We start from the raw sequence: 25,631 nt of genomic DNA, 5'->3' as shown, positions 1-25,631 counted from the left end.
TATATATATATATATATATATATATATATATATATCTATAAATTTTTTGGGATTTTTTTTTTTGTTTTTTTTTTATTTTAAGAGACTGAATTTACCATTTTAATTATTTCATAACTTTCCCAAATAACTAGCTAATAAAGTAAATTTTTACATTTCAACATATTTACAGCAGAATTTCAATCACAAAAGCACACAGGCTTTTTCGTCGTTTTTGATTTTTTGATTTACGTTCTTTGTGCTTCTTTGTTTTTCATGGTTTTTCTAAATTGAAGCATTCAATATTTCATATATAAAACTACTTTTATTTATTTGAAGGTGAAGATCCTGGAAAAAGACTGTCGCTGGTATTTTACTGTGTGTAGCATTCAGATTCATGTCTCCTAGTGTTTGGCCACTAGACTTTCAGTCTGTTTCAAAATAGAGAAAAGGAGAAAAGTTCAGAGACAGTGCTGATGTGTCCTTTAAATGTCAGTAACTATAGGAACTGTAGGTCTCCAGGTATTACGTGAAACCAGCTCAGTTGTTGCTTTTATAACACAGATCTGTTTCCTTGTGCACTCTTCCCCCTGCTGGTGTAAAACCATAACCGTGGGACTTAACCATATGTTGTGTACTCATTAACATATTGATATCTTTTATATATAATTCATGAGAACATGTTTTCAAATTATTATTCAAAATAAGCTGTATTTTGAAACGTGTTCTCCATTTTTCTGTTTCTTGTTTATTCTCTGTGAAGGGATTCAAACGACTGAGCTACATTATGAGAGATCGTTTTATGAGTAGGTAGGTTATGAAATGATAACTTTGACACAACGCTGCTGAATGGGAAATATTTTTAGCATAATTATTCTTAGAAATGCACTGCAGTGTTTCTGCTAGCGTGTCATTAGAACATATCCTCAAAAAAAGAACAATTTTCTATCAGGATGGATTTGCTTTATACTTCCCCATGTTAAAACTCTTTAAAATATATCCTCTTAAAAAAGAAATACTGAAAACTACTGTAAAGATTTTTAGATAGATGGATGGATAGGTGACAGTATAATGAGGTGAAGGACATGTTTTGGATGAAGAAACAAAGGCAAAATGCTTTAAAATCGGTTTAATGAGAAATAACAAGAAGACAGTGATTTTTTTGACAATGGCTATTAAGAATTAATCAGGGGAGTACTCAATAACTTATCGAGCTTTCCAAAGCCGTCCATTAATTTTTGAACCTTTCCATCCGAATCCATTATTTGCATAAATTAAAATAAAATTTCTAAATAATGTGTCAGCTGGGTGACATCGAAGACTTTTTTTGGACAAGGCTGATGTTATGTGTATGAAAACTGTATGAATTGATTTCATTCCATAAAGTATACTTCTGAGGATTCAGTTACTGACACATTTATTCATTAACTATTCAGTTTAATAAAAGAAGTCAATATTTTGTAAGTACGTTTGAAAATGCTAAACTTGTCTTCTTATCTTGCATTTTTCCTTATCTTTTTCTTATCACTAATCAGTCCCTAAGATCTCACCAATGCATCTCAGTCAGGTTGAGGCCTGGACTTTTACTGGAACATTGCAGCAGCTTAATTCTTTTCTTTTTCAGCCAGTCTGTTGCAGATTTGATGCTATATGCTTGAGATCACTGTCCTGCTGATTACCTGTTTTGATCCAAGCTTTAGCTGTGGCCTTGCATTTGACTGTAGAATACTTTGGTATACAGAGGAGTTTGTGGTCCACTCAGATTATCATCCCTTACTGTTGTGTTGACAGGTCAAATCAAATCAAATCAAATCACTTTTATTGTCACATCACATGTGCAGGTACATTGGTACAGCACATGTGAGTGAAATTCTTGTGTGCGAGCTTCACAAGCAACAGAGTTGTGCAAAATACAATAATGCAAACAAGCAAAATACAAGAATGGCTACATCTGAAACTAATAAATATATGTACAATATATAATAGTATATGCATTTCTGGATGTGTATACTAAATATTTTTCTACGTGTGTGTGTGTGTGTGTGTGTGTGTGTGTGTGTACACATATTTTACAAATTAAATAGAGTAAACAATGAATAGAATATATAAAATAAATAAAATAAAATATACAGAGTGAGACGTGCAAAACAGTGGCATTACTGTACAGTATGGAGTGCATAATGTTAAAGTTCCAGTAGTGAAGCTGAGGTGTCTATGAAGTGTTCAGCAGTCTGATGGCCTGATGGAAAAAGCTGTCTCTCAGTCTCCTGGTACGGGACCGGATGCTGCAGAACCTCCTTCCTGATGGAAGTAGTCTGAACAGTTTATGGCTGGGGTGACTGAAGTCCTTGATGATCCTCCCCGCTTTCCTCAAGCACCGCTTCCTGTAGATGTCTTGGAGGGAGGGAAGCTCACCTCCAATTATCCGTTCAGAGCACCGCACTACTCGCTGGAGAGCTTTGCAGTTGTAGGCGGTGCTGTTGCCATACCAGGTGGTGATGCATCCAGTGAGGATGCTCTCAATGGCACAGTGATAGAAGGTCCTGAGGATGCGGGGGCTCATGCCGAATCTTTTCAGTCTCCTGAGAAAGAAGAGGCGCTGCTGCGCCTTCTTCACTGTTTTGTTTGTGTGTACTGACCACGTAAGATGCTCAGCCAGGTGTACACCAAGGAACCGGAAGCTGCTCACTCTCTCCACAGCAGCGCCGTTGATGGTGATGGGGGTGTGTACTTCTCTGCACCTCCGGAAGTCCACTATCAACTCCTTTGTCTTTGCGATGTTGAGGGTGAGATGGTTGTCTTGACACCAGTGGGTCAGGGCGCTGACCTCCTCCCTGTAAGCTGTCTCATCACTGTTGGTGATAAGACCCACCACTGTAGTGTCGTCCGCAAACTTCACAATGATGTTGGAGTTGTTAGTGGCTGTGCAGTCGTAGGTGTAGAGTGAGTACAGGAGAGGGCTCAGTACACACCCCTGTGGAGCACCAGTGTTCAGTGTGACGGGGGATGAGGTGATGCTGCCCAGTCTGACCACTTGGCGTCTGTCAGACAGGAAGCTAAGGATCCAGCTGCAGAGGGAGCTGCTCAGTCCTAGATCCTGCAGTTTCCTATCCAGCTTCGAGGGAACGATGGTATTGAATGCTGAGCTGTAATCTACAAATAGCATTCTCACATACGTGTCTCTCTTCTCCAGGTGTGACAGGGCAGTGTGTAGTGTCAGGGCTATGGCATCATCAGTGGACCTGTTGTGGCGGTATGCGGTGTTGTTGGTATGACTTGTGTTTCCAGATTTTGGGAGTTGTACAGCCTATGAAGTTTCAGGTTTGTGTACCATGCCTAAGTAAACATCCATAAACTGCAGGAGACTGTAAAACAACCTCCCTGCAGAGTGCTGGCAGTTCATTTAACTTGTGAACATCCAGCACTTCTAGTCAGGCTGTATTTGAGCCCCATGCTAACCAAGTAAAGCCTCCATTTGAAACCAGGTGTCATACACACATTTTAGCCTTTGGTTCTTCAGTTTTATATTTGAATACATCAAACAGGTAAAACATTCCTTACAAAGAGATAGATGTGAACACATTAGTGGACACTAGGGGTGGAGCCGAACCCGAATATGGTATTCGGAAAGGCACGAATATTGCGTTTTTTATGAATAATTATTTCGAACAAATACTTTAAAAAATATTTGTATTCAGAAACAAGAAAAACTTTATATCAAAAAGCTGAGTTTCCTTATTAGACCGCAGTGCATGCCTGGATGAGTAAGTGAGTGACGTGTAAAAGGTGAATGACAAAGGCTGCTCCACACAGCAACAGAGAAGGCTCGGCTGAGCGATAAAAAGCTGAACTGCATCACTATTTTTGTTGAATAGATTTTTTTGTACCTTAATTGGGTTCCAGAGGCAGTCTCTAACTTTTGCAAAAATTGGGAGATTAATCAATTAAGCTGCATTATTGACGTCTGCAGTCGGGTGCTCTCATGTTCGCGCTGTTTATGTAGCTCTGTTAGCTCAGTAATTTAGACCAGGGGTCCCAAACCCAAGGCCATGGACCGGTACCAGTCCGTGAGTCGTTTGATACCGGGCCGCGAGTGTTGAGGTTCGGGTGTGAAATTTACAATTTTCAGGGTTTTTCCCATGTGTTGTCAATCAATTTTATTTGGTACCGGTACTGGTTTTATTTTGTTGTATTTATCCACGACACCTTAAAGGCCGGTCCGTAAAAATATTGTCAGACATAAACCGGTCCGTGGTGCAAAAAAGGTTGGGGACTGAATCTAGACAATAGGCTGTTACGGCCCTAGCAGTGCCTCCTCCTGAAGGTGCCTGTGCGGGCGTGTCCCACTACCTCTTCTGCCTGAGGTGCCACCTTTCCCTTTTACACAGCTGACTCGCGTCAGTAATCAAGGAGATTTAAGCCCAGGGAAAGGTGAGCTCTGGGCCAGAGTGCGGTTACAGCTAGTGAGCTGTGTGTGTGTGTGTGTGTGTGTGTGTGTGTGTGTGTGTGTGTGTGTGCGCGTTGGTAAACATGTATTAGCTGGACATTTCGTCTGAATACACACCACACTAGAAGGACATTTTGAATTAACAGGACAGAGGCGGTGTCCTGCTAATTTTGACTGAAATCTAACAACGTAGAGTGGTTTCTATTGGTCCACTAACCCTAAAAAAACAAAAAAATCAAGATGTCGGTTTAATACATATAAACTTGATTTTGTGTTAAATCTGTGTATCACCAAGAGTGTCCCTGGTGGTAGTGTGTGTAATAGCAGGACCTCATGAATATTCACACATGTGTGAATAATAATGAGGCTTGTGTGTAGTTGTCCCGCCAATTCTTACACAGTCCTTCCAATTCACATGTGGGTTAGATAACTGGTAAATGTTCCAAAATGACCACACCAAATGAACCACTGTATGTTGAACTTAATTGTAATAAAAGCCTGCTTTACCTTGTTGGAAAGAAGACATATGAAGCTTTGCTTTTATATGAAACACTAAGGTTTTGTGTAATTATTCACAGTTATACTAAGTAAATACAGTTACGTACTTACAAAGTGGTATGAAAAAGTATTTGACTGATAAGTTATTTATTTTTTGGTTTGTTCTCTCATTTATCTGTTATCAGATTAGATGAAGAGAACCTGAGTGAATACAAATATAGGTTGTTTTCTATTATCTTATTTTTCAAGGGGAAATGCTTTCCTGGCCCTGTGTAAAGAGGATATTGCAATTCTAAAACAAATGTAAAAAAGAGTGACCTTTATTGGGTACACCTCGAACTGCTCGTTAACTACTCACTAATTGGGCAATCACATAGTGGCAACTCAATGCATTTAGGTGTCATGGTCCTGGGTCTCTCGACCCAGCATTTTGAGTTTGTGGTTATTTTTTATTCACTGTTTTAGGTCCTCTTGCCTTCACGTTTATCTGTGTTCCCTGGGTCTTGTGTTCACCCTTTCCCTTCACTGTGTGTTTTGTATTTATTGCTGTCTGTGTTTTGGTTTTTTGCTGCTCCATGCTTTGTTGTTCTGCTTTCTTAGTGTACAGTTTTGATTATTATTTTCCCATGTTTCGGTTATCATGGTTTGGTGTTCTGTCTCTGTGGCTGTATCCCAATTCAGGGTCTGCAGCCTTAAAATACGCAGCCTTAGCAGTCCACAAGGGCCGCGTACTCAAAGACCGCTAAGGTCGGAAGTGAGAGGCTTGTGAAATGGGACGGTCTAGGCTCCGTCGCACTGCTCAGGTTGCCTAGCAACCATGATACTCACCGCTGGAAACGTTTCTGTTGGATTGTGTGTCCACAGGTGTTTGTACTTTGCGTCACAATAAAATGACGGTAAAAGGCTCCGCCCACTTCCTATCCATGTCTCACCATGCAACGACTACTGTGAATGGACTGGAGAAGTGTAGTGGCAGAGTCCTCCATCAGAAATAAGATATGTGTGTTGACTTTTTATTCTCCCTCAAAAATATTATGCCATGACGTGGCCCAGAGCAGCTCTGCTAACAGGTTATGGGCCCAGCACGCTTCCGCTGCGCAAGTTACCGGCAGGTGTTAAAAGTTTGGCACGATTGAGTGAGTAAGCGTTTTTGTGCATCATGAGCAGACGCACGGCAGAGTCGGGCAGTCGATATTCCCGTTTGCAATTTGATGGAGATGAAAGGAAATATGAGATATGGGAAACGAAGTTCCTTGGTCATCTCAGACTACAAGGTTTGAAAGATGTCATCTTAAAGGCTGAGGGTGATGAAGAAGCCGATGGTGAAGATGATGACAAAAATGCAGAAGCATATGCAGAGTTGATACAATTTCTGGATGACAAAAGTTTATCGTTAGTTATGAGAGATGCAGTTGATGACGGACGGAAGGCCCTAAAAATTTTGAGAGGTCATTATGCAGGAGTGGGCAAGCCAAGGATCATAAGTCTGTACACCGAACTCACTTCTCTCACAAATGAAAAGAATGAAAGTGTGACGGACTATATTATCCGAGCAGAAGCAATTATCACAGCGTTAAAAAATGCGGGTGAGTCACTAACTGATGGACTTCTGATCGCAATGATAATGAAAGGTCTACCAGAGACGTTTAAACCCCTGATTGTGCACGTTACACAGAGTGAAGCAAAAATCACATTTTCAGATTTTAAAGTAAAACTCAGAAGTTATGAAGAAACCGAGCGAATGCGTGTGGCTATAACTAATGACAACGTAATGAGGACAAAAGTGCAATCAGACCAGGATTCTACTTCATGGCGAGCAGATGACCGAAGATCAAAGAATAATGAGATTGTGTGTTTTAAATTTTCGACTAAAGGGACACACTGCAAGAACGTGCCGATCTAGAGTATGGTGCAGTTTTTGCCGGAGTAGTACACACAAAGATGCGACCTGTAGAAGGAAGCTAAGACGGGATGAAGCGAGAGGGGTCGTGGAGAAGGACTACGCGTTCAAGACGGGCTCCAAACCCCAGAGGGTCCCGGACGGCGGCCAAGAGATGCTGAATAACCAGCTATTGGTGGATACGGGAGCGACGTCACATATCTTCACGAAGATCGAGAGTTTTAAGACTTTTGATGACACATTTCAACCCGAGGCTCATTGTGTAGAGTTGGCTGACGGAAGGCGGAGCAGAGGAGCTGCAAAGCGGCGAGGAGATGCTGAGATAAGTATGATCGACAGTAAAGGACGCAGCCACAAGGTAACATTGAAACAAGCACTCTACATTCCATCGTTCCCACAGGACATTTTGTCAGTAAAAGCAGCTACTAGTAACGGAGCCACTGTGGTTTTCAAACACGGGGACAGTTTTCTTAAACATGTTGATGGAACAAAATTCCCTATATATGAACACGAGAGACTGTTCTTTATAAACACTGTGCAAGAGTTTGAAGATAAATGTAATGGATGTTTTGATATGCAAACGTGGCATGAAATCCTAGGACACTGTAATTATGAGGATGTTCAAAATCTGCAAAATGTCGTTGATGGAATGGAAATTAAGGGTAAAATCAACAAAAATATGCAATGTGAAGCCTGTATACAAGGGAAGTTTATTCAAACTAGGAACCGAGAACCGGATGAAAAGGCCAGGGCAGCATTAGAGTTGGTACATACGGATTTGGCTGGTCCGATTACGCCAAACTCTAAAGAAGGGTTTAAGTTTGTTTTGTCGTTTGTTGATGATTATTCAGGTGCAACATTTGTATATAATCTGAAACACAAAAGTGATACAACTCAAGCAACTGAAAGATTTATTGCAGATGTGGCGTCATATGGGAAAATCAAGTGCATTCGTTCTGATAATGGAACTGAATTTACAAGCAGTCAGTTCAGAGATTTATTAAGTAGACACGGCATTAGGCAGGAAACTTCGGCGCCATATTCGCCTCATCAAAACCGAACAGCAGAGAGGAACTGGCGTACACTTTTTGACATGGCGAGATGCATGTTAGTTGAGAGCGAATTGCCAAAGTCTTTATGGCCATATGCAGTACAAACCGCGGGAGTGATTAGGAACCGATGTTTTAACAAACGCACAGGTCAGACAGCGTATAAGATGTTAACTGGAAAAAGACCTGATCTTTCTAGAATGAAAAAATTCGGATCATTGTGCTATGCTTATAAACAAAATAGGGGAAAGCTGGATCCAAGATGCGACAAAGGTGTTTTCTTGGGATATGACAAAAATAGTCCAGCATATTTGATCTATTTCCCAAAAACCGGGAAGGTTGAAAAGCACAGATTGATAAAAATACTAAATCCCGCGACAATGGATCAACAAACACAGAGTGATCAGATGTATGAAGATGAGGTTTATGAATCCAGAAAAGATGGTGAACCCAAACAGACGAAGGATGAGGACATTCCAGATGGTAGTGAAAGCAGTCAAACTGAGTCCGAGGTTAAAACTGAGGATAAAGTAGATGCTGGAGCTACACGTTATCCATCCAGAATCAGAAAGAGACCTGATTATTTGAGTGATTATATCACGGATGTGAAAGAGTGTGAAAATGAACAGATGCAAACTAGTGTTGATTATTGCTACAGATTGTTGTGTGAAATACCCACATCATTTAGTGAAGCTATTGTGTCAAGTGAGTCAAAAGAATGGGAAAAAGCGATGAATGAAGAAATTCAATCCCTTAAGGAGAATGACACATTTACTTTAACCACTTTACCAGAGGGTAAGAAAGCAGTGGGGGGTAAATGGGTTTATGCCGTTAAAAAGAACTCAGACGGATCAGACAGATATAAAGCTCGATTTGTGGCTAAAGGTTTTAGTCAAACAAAAGGAGTTGATTATGAGGAGACTTTTTCACCGACTGCTAATTTATCGAGTGTGAGAGTTTTGATGCAGAAAGTGGTTCAGGATGATATGTTGGTTCACCAGATGGATGTAAAAACCGCCTATCTACACGCACCAATAAATGAAGAAATATATATACAACAACCAGAAGGTTTTGAGACAGAATCAAGTGAGACTAATAAACTGGTGTATAGACTAAAGAAATCACTTTATGGGCTGAAGCAATCGGGTCGTAACTGGAACCAAACCTTACATGACTATATTTGACACAGAGTTCACTCACATGAATTTCACTCACATGTGCTGTAGAAGTGATTTGATTTGAGAGTTCAAACTCACTGCTGTAATGGCTTATGATGATTAATATAATAACTATAATATTGGCCATATCATATTTACACTGACTTTAGTCTCATGAACAACATTAGCTAATTGTTATTTACTAGCTAATCTTAAATGACTGCAGTACAAATATGAAGGCCAACAATCATGTTTTACAGTCCTGTGGTCTCAGCCTCAGATACTTATTAAATCACACAAAGCTCGTGTAGAAACAAACACACAAACAAAATATGTTCTCTTTCATTTCTGTCAAACAAAACTGTATGAAACGTTTCCAGCGATTGGTGTTATGGTTGCTAGGCAACCTGGGCAGCGCGATGGAGGCTAGACCGTCCCATTTCACAAGCCTCTTACTTCCGGCCTTAGCGGTCTTTGAGTACGCAGCCTTTGAGGATCGTTGAGGCTGCGTACTTTAAGGCTGCAGACCCTGAATTGGGATACAGCCTTTGTCTCATGTCAGTGTTTTCAGTTTTGCTTCCTTGGTCTCGTTAGCCCTGATGTCTCCCACCAGTGTTCACCTCCTGCCTCTCATTCCCCTCGTTATGCCCTGTGTATTTTAGCCCTGTATTTTCTGTGCTCCCTGTCGCGTCGTAAACGGCACTAATCCTGTGCTGTGTGTCTCCCCGTGGATTAGGTTTGTATTGTCTCTTATTTTTCCAACCAGCAATAAAGCTGCCGTTTTTGAGTTTCACTCCAGTCTTCCGAGAGTCTGCATTTTGGGTCCTTTTCCTCGTTCCTGCCTGCACACAGCTGAACTATGACATTTAGGTATGTAGACATGGTCTACATACATACCTGCATGTTAGACCTAATCCCGAACCAAACTATTTAAAGCGGTATTTCCTTTAATTGTTGCTCCAGTTTTGGATATAATGAATTTATTTTTAGAAAATGGATACGTACCATAGGATTTTAAGGTTGCTGTAATTAAACCTCTATTTAAGAAACCCTCTTTTAATCAAGACAACTTAATGAACTATAGACCTATATCTAATCTTCCCTTCATATCTAAAATTCTTGAGGTAATAGTTGCCAATCAGGTGTGTTAGCACTTAAACAATAACGACCTGTTTGAAGAGTTTCAATCTGGCTTTAGAGCTCATCATAGCACTGAAACAGCTCTGGTGAAAGTTACTAATGATATTCTCATGGCCTCAGATAATGGACTGGTGACCATTCTGGTTCTACTGGACCTCAGTGCTGTTTTTGACACATTCAATCACAATATTCTCATAGAAAGGTTTGAAAATGTTGCAGGGATCAAAGGAACAGCACTAGGCTGGTTTAAATCTTACTTGTCCAACAGACTCAAGGTTTGTTTACGTAAATGATAAATCCTCTTCAACCTCTATGGTTACTTGTGGCGTACACCACAGGGTTCTGTACTTGGACTGATCCTTTTTACTATATATATGTTCCCTATTGGTAAAATCATTAGACAGCATGGGATAAATTTCCATAGCTATGCACACCTAAATCCTGATGAACCTAATCAGTTATAAAGATTACGGGCATGCTTGGAAGACATAAAAACCTGGATGTCTTCAAACTTCCTCCTTTTGAATTCCGACAAGACAGAAGTTGTCTTTGGACCAGAAGCTCAGAAAAACAAATTACTTGGTCAGTCCCTTCATCTGGATGGCATTAAATTAGCCTCCAGTAATAAAGCAAAGAACCTCTGTGTTATTTTTTGACAAAGACATGTCATTTAGATCTGACATGAAAGAGGTTTCTAGGGTCTCCTCCTTCCACCTCCGTAATATTGCTAAAATTAGAAACATCCCATCCAGGAGTGATGCTGAAAAACTAGTTGATGCCTTTGTTACTTCAAGGCTGCATTACTATAACTCTTAACTATCAGGAAGTCCACATAATGCAACTAAAAGTCTTCAGCTGATCCAAAATGCTGCAGCCAGGGTTCTGATGAATATCAAAAGAACAGATGACATCTCCTCCCGTGTTTTAAATGCACTTTAGAACAGCACGCAGCAACACTACATATGAGCGAGCGGAGGGAGGCATGGGGTCTTCACAGAGCCCCACTCTCTGCCAGCCGTCAGGGCGGGGGGGCCTGAAGGTGGAATTGGCCATCTGATCGAGGCCTGGGTTGCAGCGGCCCCCTGCCACTGCGGAGCCGGGGACGGTCTGCTTGATTTCCACCTCAGGGAGGAGGGCAACATCTGGGTCTGGGTATGAGTTCCCCCTCCGGGGCAAGAATACCTGGACCTGGGATGTAGAGAATGTTTGGGGAGTGTGATTGTGTGTACAGTGTCCATTTATGTCTGTGTCCACGTTGGGTGAGGGCCGAGTGTTTGTGGTTGTGTGTATGAGGGTGGGAAGGTATGTTTGTGTCTGCCGTACACATCACCACAAACAACACCACAAGCAGAGCACAAGTTTTAAGCCAGCGTGGTGTGATTATAGATGCCGTGCAGGTGGGTCCATCTCACATGCAGCGGCATCGCAGAACACGCCCCGCCACATACCCTCTTCCCCCGACTAAGACCGAGGAGCCACCTCCCCCCCTCCATGAGCAAGCGAGGGAATAGGCCTGGAGCATCAGCGCCCCAGCCCAGCCACGGGGAAGTGACTACCTGGGCGTTCGCCTGTAGATCTAGCGGCGCTGGTGACGAGGTGGTTCCAGGGACCGCCCACGCTTCCAGCGGCACCCCCATCCCGCTAGCGCACCAGCCTGTGGCTCACCTGAGCCGGTCGTTCCCTCGCGCTGTCCAACAATTACAATAATTATACGGTTGCTGTAACAGATTGTAGATACAATGCAGGTGAGTCCATCTCACCTGCAGCAGCATCCCAGACCAGCCACAATAATAAAGATTTTTCTATTTCATTATAAACTTTGTCCTAATTATGTCATGAGTTTTTACTATTTAAAAAGAAAAAGAAAGCATCACAAAAACACTTAAGGTCATGAAAATTAATTGTATTGCTGCAATACTTAAATATCTGTGGTCTAATCTATTTTTATTCACCAATCTCATTGTAGCAATAATATGCCTTTTTGGTCCAAGTTAATTATTTGAATTTTAAAACTCTTTTAGCCAAATAACTTTGAAGTTGTTACTAAAACTCATCATCCCCATTTACTACTTTTGTTTCATTCTTTAAAAATTTAGAAGCATAAATATCAGTCTTTTGGAAAAATTACATTTTATACAGTATTATTAAGTCTACATATTCCAAGTGAGTTATGTCAGAATGCACTAGAGCAATTTAACTCTATTACATCATAGCATTCTATTTGCAAGAATCCCAGTGTTAATCCACTGTTCTTGGCCAATGATATCCACTCCTCAGCACTATGGGGGCGCTAATGTACATCTACGCTGGTTGCCAACCACCATGAACATTTAAAGAGCAGAAGAAGAAGAAGAGGACACTAAAGAGTTCAGGTGCACGACATGAGGATTTAATGAGACAGCTTTTATCTTACTGCTTTCGTGGAAGATCAGGTGAGAACCATACAAATTCCCTTACACATGATGTTTATATAAATATATTCATCCAATAAAGCAAAGTAATATAGGTTATTATATTACGTTCGGATACACCAAAGCATCTAATTTTTGACAGTTTAGCTAGCCAGCATGCTAGTAGCAAAAGTTTGACATTCTGTTGCTGTTGGTTTGATTAATTTTGGTTTTAGCATCACAAAACTTGTGGTTTTAAAACTAGTGAGATCTGTTTTCAGAAAATATTTTACAAATGAAACAAAAACTGTAGGACAAATATGCTTATTGTTCAACCATACTAAATCATTATTTTAATTTATAACTTTAAGAAATATAAAAGGTTAAGGAAATGTGGATATGAAAATTAACTCATTAAGATTTGCAGTAACCTTAGACCAAATAAAATATACGAAACAGAACTTCCACAGGTAGTGCAGCCTCTGACACACAGTGATACAAGATAGGAGGAACACAGATATTTGGAACCTTTAGGGGAGCTCTCCCCAACATAAATAGATTTTTCGATCTGTTTATTTCTATGTCTACATACATTTTGTAGTATAATGTGTTATTTCTAAAGTCATTAATACCTGATCTTTGCAGGGGATGGCGGCAACAAGGCCACGGAGAGCTAAAATAAATCCCATACAAGATGCTAGGTATTACTGCTCCTTAGGTGAAGACAAGGCAGGATTTGATGTGAGGTATATTGATTCATTTAAAGGTGAGTTGATTCCAAAGAATGCAGTCAGCTTCTCAAAATAGAAATTTTTGTTTTTTGTAGTTTTTTTGTAGCATACCATGCATGAGAAAATTAATAATCACGAATATAATTATACTTGTTTTATTATTATTATTATTATTATTATATTTCTATTTTTTCCTTGTCTTTCCCCAAGGAATTATGAACATGTTACATGTTCCAAAATAAATAATGCAATATAATCAAATAAAAAACATATTTAAAAACAAGAAGGATTTTAATTAAATGGTTTATAGTTTATTGCCCAATTTGTTTTTGATGTGTGTCTTTAGGTCGCGGTGTGTTCAGCTGTCGGTCATTTCAAAAGGGAGATTTTCTTTTTGAGTACAGAGGACAAATCATAACTAAAGAGGAACAAGAAAACCGAATGAAACTTTACCATGATGCACTCAAGGTTTTCATATTTGATTTCAAGTTCAATGGAAAACAGTTATGGTATGTAACTGCTTTGATAAAGGATAAAATACATGAGGTTTACAAATTATAATATTCAAATAATATTTTGAATTGAATATTAAAATGTTATTCAGACGTTCTACAACCTAATATACTTAATGACTTTCTTTACAGAGTGTAATTGTTATTGTATACTTTTTGTTTTAGTGTTGATGCTACCAGAGAGGACGGCTCACTTGGCAGACTTGTAAATGACGATAATGTGAATCCAAACAGTAAAATGACAGTTACCAGAGTGGATGGAAGGCCCCATCTCTGTTTGTTTGCAATCAAAGATATTGGTCCAGGAGAAGAAATCACCTATAACTATGGTGATTCCAACTGGCCATGGAGAAGCAAGGTATAATGTAAATAGTACAGTATAAGTATAAATAGTATTAAATGAATAAAGGCTATACTGAAAAGTATGCATACACACACGGGTCCTGTGTAATACTCAACTGGACAGGTCCAGACATTAGGAGGACTGTATTCATCTTGGCTAGACCCAAAGACTGCCATTCATTATTCATGCTTCTTCCTTAGAAATCCAACATGGTGCCATCTCAGGCTGTGGATGAGATTGCAGCCAGTTCCTCTCCTAACGACGCAACAAAGGTAAATTGGAGTTTCAGTGTCAGATTGTTTTAGTTGTAGACTGAGGTGCTAGTTATTAGGCAGTATTGAGGTATGTGGGTCCTTGGTTATCTTGACCAAGTAAGATGCACGCATTAGGAGGACTGAGATTTGAAACAGGAAGTATAAACAACTGAGTTCTACCTACAAGTGCGCCCACACACACGGGTCCTGTGTATTACTCAACTGGACAGGTCCAGACATTAGGAGGACTGAGTTTAGAAATGAATTCAGATCAATGAGAGTTACTCTGGCAATTGTGCATACACACACGGGTCCTGTGTATTACTCAACTGGACAGGTCCAGACATTAGGAGGACTGTATTCATCTTGGCTAGACCCAAAGACTGCCATTCATTATTCACGCTTCTTCCTTAGAAATCCAACATGGTGCCATCTCAGGCTGTGGATGAGAATGCAGCCAGTTCCTCTCCTAACGACGCAACAAAGGTAAATTGGAGTTTCAGTGTCAGATTGTTTTAGTTGTAGACTGAGGTGCTAGTTATTAGGCAGTATTGAGGTATGTGGGTCCTTGGTTATCTTGACCAAGTAAGATGCACGCATTAGGAGGACTGAGATTTGAAACAGGAAGTATAAACAACTGAGTTCTACCTACAAGTGCGCCCACACACACGGGTCCTGTGTATTACTCAACTGGACAGGTCCAGACATTAGGAGGACTGTATTCATCTTGGCTAGACCCAAAGACTGCCATTCATTATTCATGCTTCTTCCTTAGAAATCCAACATGGTGCCATCTCAGGCTGTGGATGAGAATGCAGCCAGTTCCTCTCCTAACGACACAACAAAGGTAAATTGGAGTTTCAGTGTCAGATTGTTTTAGTTGTAGACTGAGGTGCTAGTTATTAGGCAGTATTGAGGTATGTGGGTCCTTGGTTATCTTGACCAAGTAAGATGCACGCATTAGGAGGACTGAGATTTGAAACAGGAAGTATAAACAACTGAGTTCTACCTACAAGTGCGCCCACACACACGGGTCCTGTGTATTACTCAACTGGACAGGTCCAGACATTAGGAGGACTGAGTTTAGAAATGAATTCAGATCAATGAGAGTTACTCTGGCAATTGTGCATACACACACGGGTCCTGTGTATTACTCAACTGGACAGGTCCAGACATTAGGAGGACTGTATTCATCTTGGCTAGACCCAAAGACTGCCATTCATTATTCACGCTTCTTCCTTAGAAATCCAACATGGTGCCATCTCAGGCTGTGGATGAGAATGCAGCCAGTTCCTCTCCTAACGACGCAACAAAGGTAAATTGGAGTTTCAGTGTCAGATTGTTTTAGTTGTAGACTGAGGTGCTAGTTATTAGGCAGTATTGAGGTATGTGGGTCCTTGGTTATCTTGACCAAGTAAGATGCACGCATTAGGAGGACTGAGATTTGAAACAGGAAGTATAAACAACTGAGTTCTACCTACAAGTGCGCCCACACACACGGGTCCTGTGTATTACTCAACTGGACAGGTCCAGACATTAGGAGGACTGTATTCATCTTGGCTAGACCCAAAGACTGCCATTCATTATTCATGCTTCTTCCTTAGAAATCCAACATGGTGCCATCTCAGGCTGTGGATGAGAATGCAGCCAGTTCCTCTCCTAACGACACAACAAAGGTAAATTGGAGTTTCAGTGTCAGATTGTTTTAGTTGTAGACTGAGGTGCTAGTTATTAGGCAGTATTGAGGTATGTGGGTCCTTGGTTATCTTGACCAAGTAAGATGCATGCATTAGGAGGACTGAGATTTGAAACAGGAAGTATAAACAACTGAGTTCTACCTACAAGTGCGCCCACACACACGGGTCCTGTGTATTACTCAACTGGACAGGTCCAGACATTAGGAGGACTGAGTTTAGAAATGAATTCAGATCAATGAGAGTTACTCTGGCAATTGTGCATACACACACGGGTCCTGTGTATTACTCAACTGGACAGGTCCAGACATTAGGAGGACTGTATTCATCTTGGCTAGACCCAAAGACTGCCATTCATTATTCACGCTTCTTCTTTAGAAATCCAACATGGTGCCATCTCAGGCTGTGGATGAGAATGCAGCCAGTTCCTCTCCTAACGACGCAACAAAGGTAAATTGGAGTTTCAGTGTCAGATTGTTTTAGTTGTAGACTGAGGTGCTAGTTATTAGGCAGTATTGAGGTATGTGGGTCCTTGGTTATCTTGACCAAGTAAGATGCACGCATTAGGAGGACTGAGATTTGAAACAGGAAGTATAAACAACTGAGTTCTACCTACAAGTGCGCCCACACACACGGGTCCTGTGTATTACTCAACTGGACAGGTCCAGACATTAGGAGGACTGAGTTTAGAAATGAATTCAGATCAATGAGAGTTACTCTGGCAATTGTGCATACACACACGGGTCCTGTGTATTACTCAACTGGACAGGTCCAGACATTAGGAGGACTGTATTCATCTTGGCTAGACCCAAAGACTGCCATTCATTATTCACGCTTCTTCTTTAGAAATCCAACATGGTGGCATCTCAGGCTGTGGATGAGAATGCAGCCAGTTCCTCTCCTAACGACGCAACAAAGGTAAATTGGAGTTTCAGTGTCAGATTGTTTTAGTTGTAGACTGAGGTGCTAGTTATTAGGCAGTATTGAGGTATGTGGGTCCTTGGTTATCTTGACCAAGTAAGATGCACGCATTAGGAGGACTGAGATTTGAAACAGGAAGTATAAACAACTGAGTTCTACCTACAAGTGCGCCCACACACACGGGTCCTGTGTATTACTCAACTGGACAGGTCCAGACATTAGGAGGACTGAGTTTAGAAATGAATTCAGATCAATGAGAGTTACTCTGGCAATTGTGCATACACACACGGGTCCTGTGTAATACTCAACTGGACAGGTCCAGACATTAGGAGGACTGTATTCATCTTGGCTAGACCCAAAGACTGCCATTCATTATTCACGCTTCTTCTTTAGAAATCCAACATGGTGGCATCTCAGGCTGTGGATGAGAATGCAGCCAGTTCCTCTCCTAACGACGCAACAAAGGTAAATTGGAGTTTCAGTGTCAGATTGTTTTAGTTGTAGACTGAGGTGCTAGTTATTAGGCAGTATTGAGGTATGTGGGTCCTTGGTTATCTTGACCAAGTAAGATGCACGCATTAGGAGGACTGAGATTTGAAACAAGAAGTATGAAACCCCAACCCTAAATCTGGTTTGCATAAAGACGTAGTTCTCGGCTTGGTTGAAATGAACTCTGATGTAGTTAGATCGCATATTTGAATTTCAGCTGATCAAGGAGCAAGAATGAAGCTTACTATAGGAAGGAGCATGTAAATACAACCGAAACAATCGCTAAACTCTTTCCTGTTAATGCTAAGCACATTTATGTAACATTGTTGTGTAAAGGCCATCCGTTATGTCTTGATGGATTCATGACTTCATGATTTAATTATACTTTTTTACACTCCCAGTCAAAACTTTGGACACATCTTCTCATTTCAGAAAGAACAAATTGTAAGTCTAATCTTTTTTGGGTGTTGTGGGTCCACAATGAATTTTCTTTTCATTGTGGTTTTGTAATATATACCATAATATAAAACCTAGAAGAACAAATTGTTTTGAAAATTGATCTATATACAGCAGGTATTTTTCCCTTTAAATTTTGCATTGCAAAAGTTACAAAAATTGATTTAATAGTTTTAGTAACACTTGAACCTGTTTTTTTTTTTTTTTTTTCTTCCGTCCTTAACTCCTTTTTAAAGAGGAACCAAAACAACTATTTGGTTGTGATATTTTACATCACAAAAGTATGAATTTTGTTTTTGATTACACTGTTTTTTTTTTTTTGTTTTTTTTTACCAAACAGGACTGCGATCATGATCTAGTCCCTGACGAAATGTCAAGTTTAGAAAAATGTTTTGCATGTGGAGGACCTTTTTCGCCTCTGAAATGGAGTGGTGTGAGATGTGAAGGTAATTATTTAATTATGGAAGGTTGGGTACATTAGAATATCTTAAATATGATCCATAAGGAACACTATAAAAACTAATCCATAAGTAAATATGATATATGTTCATAATGAACCTTTTACATCTGCACTTTTTACATATTTACTTACCATGTCATTATTAAAGCTGCTATACCCAATTTGCAAAAACAAGTTAGCTTAACATATTTTTTTTTTCATGTTCATAACAACATTTTAACAAAGCATAGCTATAAATGTTGTTTGGAGATTAAAGAAAAAAAAATGAAGTGGTTCTGTTGCATTTGTCTAAAACCATCAGCCAATAACATGGCTCAGTCCAGAAAAACGATAGAACAGTCTTTCCTGACTCCTTAAATTCTACATTAACATGGCTCCACCACACTATGCACTGGCCTGTTTAGCAGCAAAGCACACCAGGGGGTGTGGCCTATGGATAATATCCAATGGGAGGGGGGAGCCTTCTTGACTGTGTTTATGCTTCCATCTAGCCTGTTTTTTTTAAATTGGGGAAAGCGGCTTTAACTACCTTTCTTTTATTAACTTAATTTTTCTCTGTCTAGTTTGCTACCAGTCCTGGCACAAAAGATGTTATGTTAGCCACAAGGTGAACCTCACTGAACCTCTTCCAGAGGTAAGTGTTTTTGCAGAATTCTTCTCAGTAAAATATGTAAGGTAAACAAAGTCTTACTTTGTGTTTTTGATTGTTATTAGGTCTTTAGTGAAGATAGTTCAAGTGAGGGGGCTTCATCAGAAGAGGAATATGTGCCAGATTCTATAGCTGACTCAGACAGCTCATGGGACAACAAATCAGAGCCTTTAAATATAAGTTGCAAACAAGTACAGAACTCTGAGATCTCCAGCAGTCAATCTGCTTGCAAAACGAAAAGACCTCGCCTAGAAAGTTTTTTAGAGAGAGTAGGACAAAGAATTTCAGAAGATGCCGAATCAATATCTGAAGATGGAATTGGCACAAGACAGCTCGACGTATCAGGGGTTATTGCCACAGCAGAAAAGTCTGATGCTGAAGGCATTGTTGATGACTCTAATACTACGGCTGAAGATTCCTTAAAAACATCCTCCTCACTAAGAAACAAAACATACTGCTACATTTGTGGAAAACTACAGACAAAGTTTACACGTCATTTAAAAACTCATGAGAAATCACATGCAGATGTTGCTCGAGTTTTAAGTCTTCCCAAGAAGTCCAAAGACCGTTTGAAAATGCTTTCTAAGCTGCGAAACAAAGGAAACCACAGACATAACTCGGAGGTCATCGCAAGTGGGATTGGATCATTAAAAACCAGACGCACATCAAAAAAACCCTACAAAGGAAAAGACTATATTCACTGCATTTATTGCGAGGCATTATATCTTAAAAGAGATCTTTGGAGACATGTTCGTAAATGTTCTTCAAAACCAGTGGAGGCCAATTCAGAGGGGGGACGAAAAAAGGTCTTGTCCCTGGCCTGTATGAGTGAGTCAGCTCTGTGTCAGCAAGTTTCCCCCGGTGTTTGGAAGATATTAGCTGTCATGAAAGATGATGAAATAACTTCTACTGTGCGAAGTGACTTCTCTATTCTTCAGCTTGCTCAATCATTCTTTAACAAACATGGGAAAGATCCCACCAAATTTGACTACATTCGCCAGACACTCCGAGAATGTGGAAGACTTCTGCTCACACTTCGGAAAGAATGCTCAATACACACTTTTGAGGATGCTGTAAGACCTGCAAATTTCAATGTGGTTATCAAAGCTGTTAAGAAGGTGTGTGGGTATGATGAAGAAAAGAACTGCTACTCGACTCCAAGCCTTGCTTTAAAGTTGGGACACTCACTGCAGAAAGTCTGTGATATTATACATTGCAGAGCACTGATGGCAGAAGACAGTGCACTGATAAAGTCAACCCAGAGTTTCAAAACCCTTTATGCTACAAAGTGGTCAGAACTCATCTCCCATACTGCATTAACCACACTAAACGAGCGGCACTTCAACAAGCCTTCCACACTTCCTTTCACAGAAGATGTTCAGCGTCTTCATAGACATCTGGAGAAGACTACAGAACAAGCACTGAAGGACTTGGAAGAGCATAGTTCACCAAAATCATACAGTGAACTTTGTAAAGCTACCATGGCAAATGTAATACTATTTAACAGGAGAAGAGGGGGAGAAATTTCAAAGATGACACTGAATGGCTTCCAGGAGAGAGACACTAGTACCCTGCACAAGGATGTTGCAATTGGACTGACAAAATTTGAACTTTACCTTTGTCAACACTTCAGTCGTGTAGAATTGAGGGGTAAACGAGGACGCAAGGTTGCAGTGCTACTTTCACCAGACATGGTGAATGCCATAACACGGCTGACAGAGAAAAGACAAGACTGTGGTGTTCTGGCAGAAAACATATTCCTGTTTGCCAGACCTCATTGTCTGACTCCCTACAGAGGACAGGACTGTTTGAGGATTTATGCGACTGAATGTGGGGCTGAAAACCCTGAACACCTACGTTCAACGCAGTTGCGCAAACATGTCGCAACTTTGTCTCAGATCTTAAACCTCAAGAATCACGAGTTAGACCAAGTTGCCAACTTCCTAGGTCATGATATTCGTGTTCATCGCGAATATTATAGACTTCCAGAGGCTACTACCCAACTTGCCAAAATATCCAAACTACTGATTGCCATGGAGAAAGGGTCTCTCAAAAGCCTTCAAGGCAAAACACTTGAAGAGATTGAAATCGAAGGTAAAGTGGTGTTAAGGTTAAGAATTATACACGTTTCCTGCACTATAACCTTATAATTCATTAAGACAATCTTTTATTTTGTTAGATAACCTACAGTTGACAGATTCAAGTGAAGAAAGTGAGGTCGGAGCGGAGCGTGAGGAGGTCGGAGCGGAGCGTGAGGAGGTCGGAGCGGAGCGTGAGGAGGTCGGAGCGGAGCGTGAGGTCAATGAAGGAAATCTTGTATATCCACAGATTGGTAAGTACAATGTGATTAGTCTCAACTTTGTTCAATTTATGAAATCACATGACTAATAGACTTTATTACAGATTCTATAGATACTAGAATGATGAAGAAAGTTGTCAACGAACCTCCAGGTATGTGTTTGTCATCATTTATTGAAGCTTTTACCTTTGTAACTACTTCCTAGACACTTTTGCTATCTTTGCTATCTTTATGTAAAAAAAAAAAAAGATAATTCATTACTATCATTTTTCCAGTGATTTTTACCTTTGTCCAAATGGTAATTTAAAGAAAGTCAAGGATCTTTCTAAAGACCAGCTCAACAGAATAGAAAGGTCAGTTTTGGAGGATGGTCAGGTAGCAAATGCTAGTTTGAACAGGTGATTTTGAGCTGTGATTTAAAGTTCTAGAGAGAATCTAATGAGCAGAGGAAGTTCCAGAGGGTGCAATTAGCAGTGGCAAAGGATTGTACCCTCAGATTTATGATTTTGATGATGGGGGTAAGGAGGTTAGTGTTAGCAGTGTTGTGGGAGAGTGACAGTAAAGACAATCCCTCAGGGTGGCGGGGGCGAGGTTGTTGAAGGCTTAAAAGTTGATTAGGAGTTTGCACTCAATACTATAGTCAGTGTGCAGCCAGTAATGTTCTTTTTAGGATGTGGTGATATAGTCTCTAGAGTGAGTGCAGTAGAGTAAGGGGGCAGCAGAGTTCTTAATAGATTGCAGTTCTTGGAGGTGAGTTTGGGGAAAGCAAAGATGCTGGGATTCTTTTTGAGGGTGGAGAGAATGGATAGGATTAGGAAGAACAATATCATTGGGACTGCACATGTTGGAAAAAATGTCTACATTGTTCTACATTGGCCAGGTTGAGGTTGTGTTGGGCATGTGCAAACAAGGGACAGTGAGGAAGGTTTGTTGAAGGATGTTAGAAAGGAAGCTGCCCTGCAGGAGACAGAAGGAGATGAGATTAATCAAGAGAGATGAAAATAGTTGGTGTGTGGAGGGCTGATCTACTACTCTTTATTTACCTGGTTTGCGCTTCTGAAGTATTCCCTCTACGCTCTCATCCTCTTTCTACAGTAAATCAGTGGTGAGTGGAAAGTTGACCAGTCACCGGAGTAGTGATGGGTCGTTCGCGAACGAAATGGCTCTTAGAGCTGGTTCTTTGAAGTGAACGATGCGAGCCGGCTCCTTATTGGGAGCCGTGGATTTTTTTTTTTTACTTTCTCTTGCCCTCTCTCTCACTTTTTTCGCTGCACGTCAGCCTTGTGTTTGCGCTGAGTAGAGACGGGAGGGGCGCAAACAGAGCCTTGCGTTTGCACCCCTCCCGCCTCTGAGCAGAGGGAGGAGCTAGGGGCGGTAGTTACACTCGCAACAGCAGTAGCACACGAAAAGAGCAGCAGGGAGAGAGAGAGAAAGAGAGCCGGGAGCAACAACAAGAGACAATGTCGTCACATTAGAAAGGTGGAGTAAAGAAAATGAGTGACACCAAGAAAAGAAGCAAAATCTAGAACCATTTAAATTTTACTGACAATACATAGGCAGAGTGTAGAGTCTGCAAGAAAAGGATATCATATAGAGCCGGTGCACGGGCACCTGAAAACTGTCCACTCATCAGTGCGATGGGAAGATAAAACACAGTGAATTAAGTGTGATATAAGTGAAGCTGCCAGTGTGTCTACCCACTGAGCTGAGCACTGGGCACTTGGTATTTTTAAATTTAAAGTTTAAATTTTAAAAGTTAAATTGTAAATGGTAGGTTTTTGTATTTTATAATTTATTTTTTAAATTTTATGTGGAGTGAATAAATAAAAGCAGATTTATATAATGAACATATATACATAGAAAACACGTTTTTAAACATTAGTAATTCATTTTGTGCATAATTTTATATTGTTGTTAATAATAAATGAATGAAAGCAACAAAATAACCTGAAGAGCCGGTTCGGGAGCCGAAAGAGCCGGCTCTTTTTAGTGAGCCGAGCCGAGAGAGCCGGATCTCTAAAAAGAGCCGGAAATCCCATCACTACACCGGAGTCTTGTTTGGAGAAAAATTCAGCCTTGTATCTTTTAATATCAGCTGTAATAGCTCTAGCCATATTCCACATTCACATGTGTCACCTTAAACTAAAAGTCATAGTTGCGACTCTGGATTTATCTTAGAAACCATATTCAAGATTTCAAGGTCCATTAGTTGCTTGACCACATTCAGGAGCATTTGACATTACATTATAAGAGATTTAATACAACAAATATATGCTTACTGTTTTGTTTTGTTTTTCAGCACAAAGTAAAAATGGAGCGGGTAAGGTCATTGAACCCAACAGAATACTAAACAAGGAGATGAAGCCAAGCAGTAAGAAGAAAACAAATGAACAATCTGGTAAATGGTGACATGCATACAAAAGTCACTTAAGCACAAATGTAAACTTCATGCATTTTTGAACCCAGTTATCCACACCACCCAAGCCAGTATGGTGACTATGCTCATCTTTCTGCCAGGGACCGTACCATAATTCTACAACTTGGTTAGACAATTATATTAACCTACTTGGTAAGGTAAAACATAAATCACATTCAATGTGGAACAATACCTTGTATTAAGTAATGGGATAAATGTTTAAATTACTTTCCCTATGCCTGTTTTAATCTGTAATACATTTAAATACTTATCATTTTCAAAACAGCAATGCACCAAAACAATTAATAAACAAAGCAATGAGAACATATTATGATTTGGGTTTTTAATTTTGAGGATTCCTCAACCATTGGGCTTCTACATTATCTCCATACTCTGAACATCATCTTATTCCCATAGGCAGAATCTGGATAATATTGGAAAATTTGGGCTGGTTTGGCTAATTGTGGGCTGTAACCTGAACGTCTTGAAGAAAATTATGTTCACTGAAAAAACCTGAAGGCCCACCTCATGGTCAGGCAGGGTCCACCCTTGTTTTTAAATAAACATTTGAGTCAGACAGTTATATATGAAATGTTTGAGTATATGTTATACATTTCAAATTATTACAATATCATGCTATACATGTTTTTTGTTGTATAACGGTGTGTGGAATAAAATGCTCTCCATCCATAGTGATTTGCCATAGCTATTTATTGGAATTCTGACTTAATGTGGGCTACCTTTCAGAATTTTACATTTAAATAAATGTATTCATCCATTGTAATAAGTATTTAAACAGTCAGCATTACAGGATTTATACCAAAGAAACACTGTTACAACAAATTCACCTTAAAGGGGACATATTATGCAAAACCCACTTTTTTTTTGTTGCTTTTGTATGTATATTTGGTTATGAATTGCCTCCCGACTCCTTAAGTGTAGGTTTTCAACAACTAAAAAAGGAGCTCTTTTAGGTCCCAGGTAGTGTATTTTGCACAATCCAGCATAATCACAGCCTCAGCACCTGTCCTCGTGGACAATGCAAAGGCCGTCTTTGGGCTGTGTAGACTAAACACTAACTGTTCTTAGCAGGGCTGTAAAACTAGTGTGTGCAGAACTCAATTCTTCGGCTTATTTGAAGGAAGCCGATTATCGCCATTATATTTTTGCATCCTACAACCATGTCAACTCACACAATTGAGCATAATACGTCCCCTTTAATTTAAAAATTGTTTAAAAAGTAGTTTGTTTACATTTATTTTTTTCTGCTTCTAGCTTCTCTGGAAAATGCAAGGAGGGTCAAAAAGCATCCTTGGTCTCCCACGGAGGTTGCTGCGATAATGAAGTATTTTGGCGAACATATCAAAAAAGGAAAACTGGCCACTATTATCGAATGCCAGCAATGCAAAACTGCAGAAGATCCTGCTCTGGCTGGTCGTTCTATTCAAAACATCAGAGATTTTGTGAGGAATCAGGGCGTGTCGTTGAAGAAAAAAGAAAATCCTATGTAGAGGAGTCTACATAACTCCAAAGTACTTCTTGGAGGAGTTACAAAAGATATTTTGTATGTTTTGGTTTCTCATTTATTTATTTTAGAATTTTACTATTAGAAGATTGGTAAATTCATTTTGTTGACACTGTTTTAGTGCATCTGATCTAAGAGGACATATAATTTTATATTGCCAGTTATTTTCATTTCTGTTAACAAAACAATCCTGTTTTTGTAAAATGCACTCAATTTGTTCCTTTTATTCACCTGTTGCCCTTTTAATACACACAAAATACATGTTTGTGTATGTGTATGGCCTTTGTCCTGTTAATAAAGTTAGCCCTGACAATTACTGTTCATG

General features: G+C 40.0%; 1 protein-coding gene across 1 annotated transcript; it reads left to right on the top strand.

The window, feature by feature from the left end:
• Positions 1-9,815: 9,815 nt before the first annotated feature.
• LOC309719075 (uncharacterized protein) lies at positions 9,816-25,292 on the top strand (the record flags this gene model as incomplete). Its single annotated transcript, XM_082554916.1, has 13 exons — positions 9,816-12,599; positions 13,203-13,323; positions 13,635-13,797; positions 13,966-14,158; positions 16,938-17,009; positions 17,406-17,477; positions 18,298-18,403; positions 18,981-19,051; positions 19,132-21,160; positions 21,246-21,398; positions 21,470-21,517; positions 23,665-23,763; positions 25,057-25,292. Exons 2-13 carry the CDS (start codon positions 13,206-13,208, stop codon positions 25,290-25,292), a joined length of 3,360 nt encoding a protein of 1,119 aa, XP_082411042.1. The 5' UTR covers positions 9,816-12,599; positions 13,203-13,205.
• Positions 25,293-25,631: the final 339 nt, after the last annotated feature.

This window comes from Aulonocara stuartgranti (genome assembly GCF_965226115.1).
Source record: "Aulonocara stuartgranti genome assembly, chromosome: 1".
NCBI classification, from domain to species: domain Eukaryota; kingdom Metazoa; phylum Chordata; class Actinopteri; order Cichliformes; family Cichlidae; genus Aulonocara; species Aulonocara stuartgranti.
The sequence above is the reverse complement of the archived record's forward strand: the minus strand, read 5'-3'. Positions and strand labels throughout refer to the sequence as shown.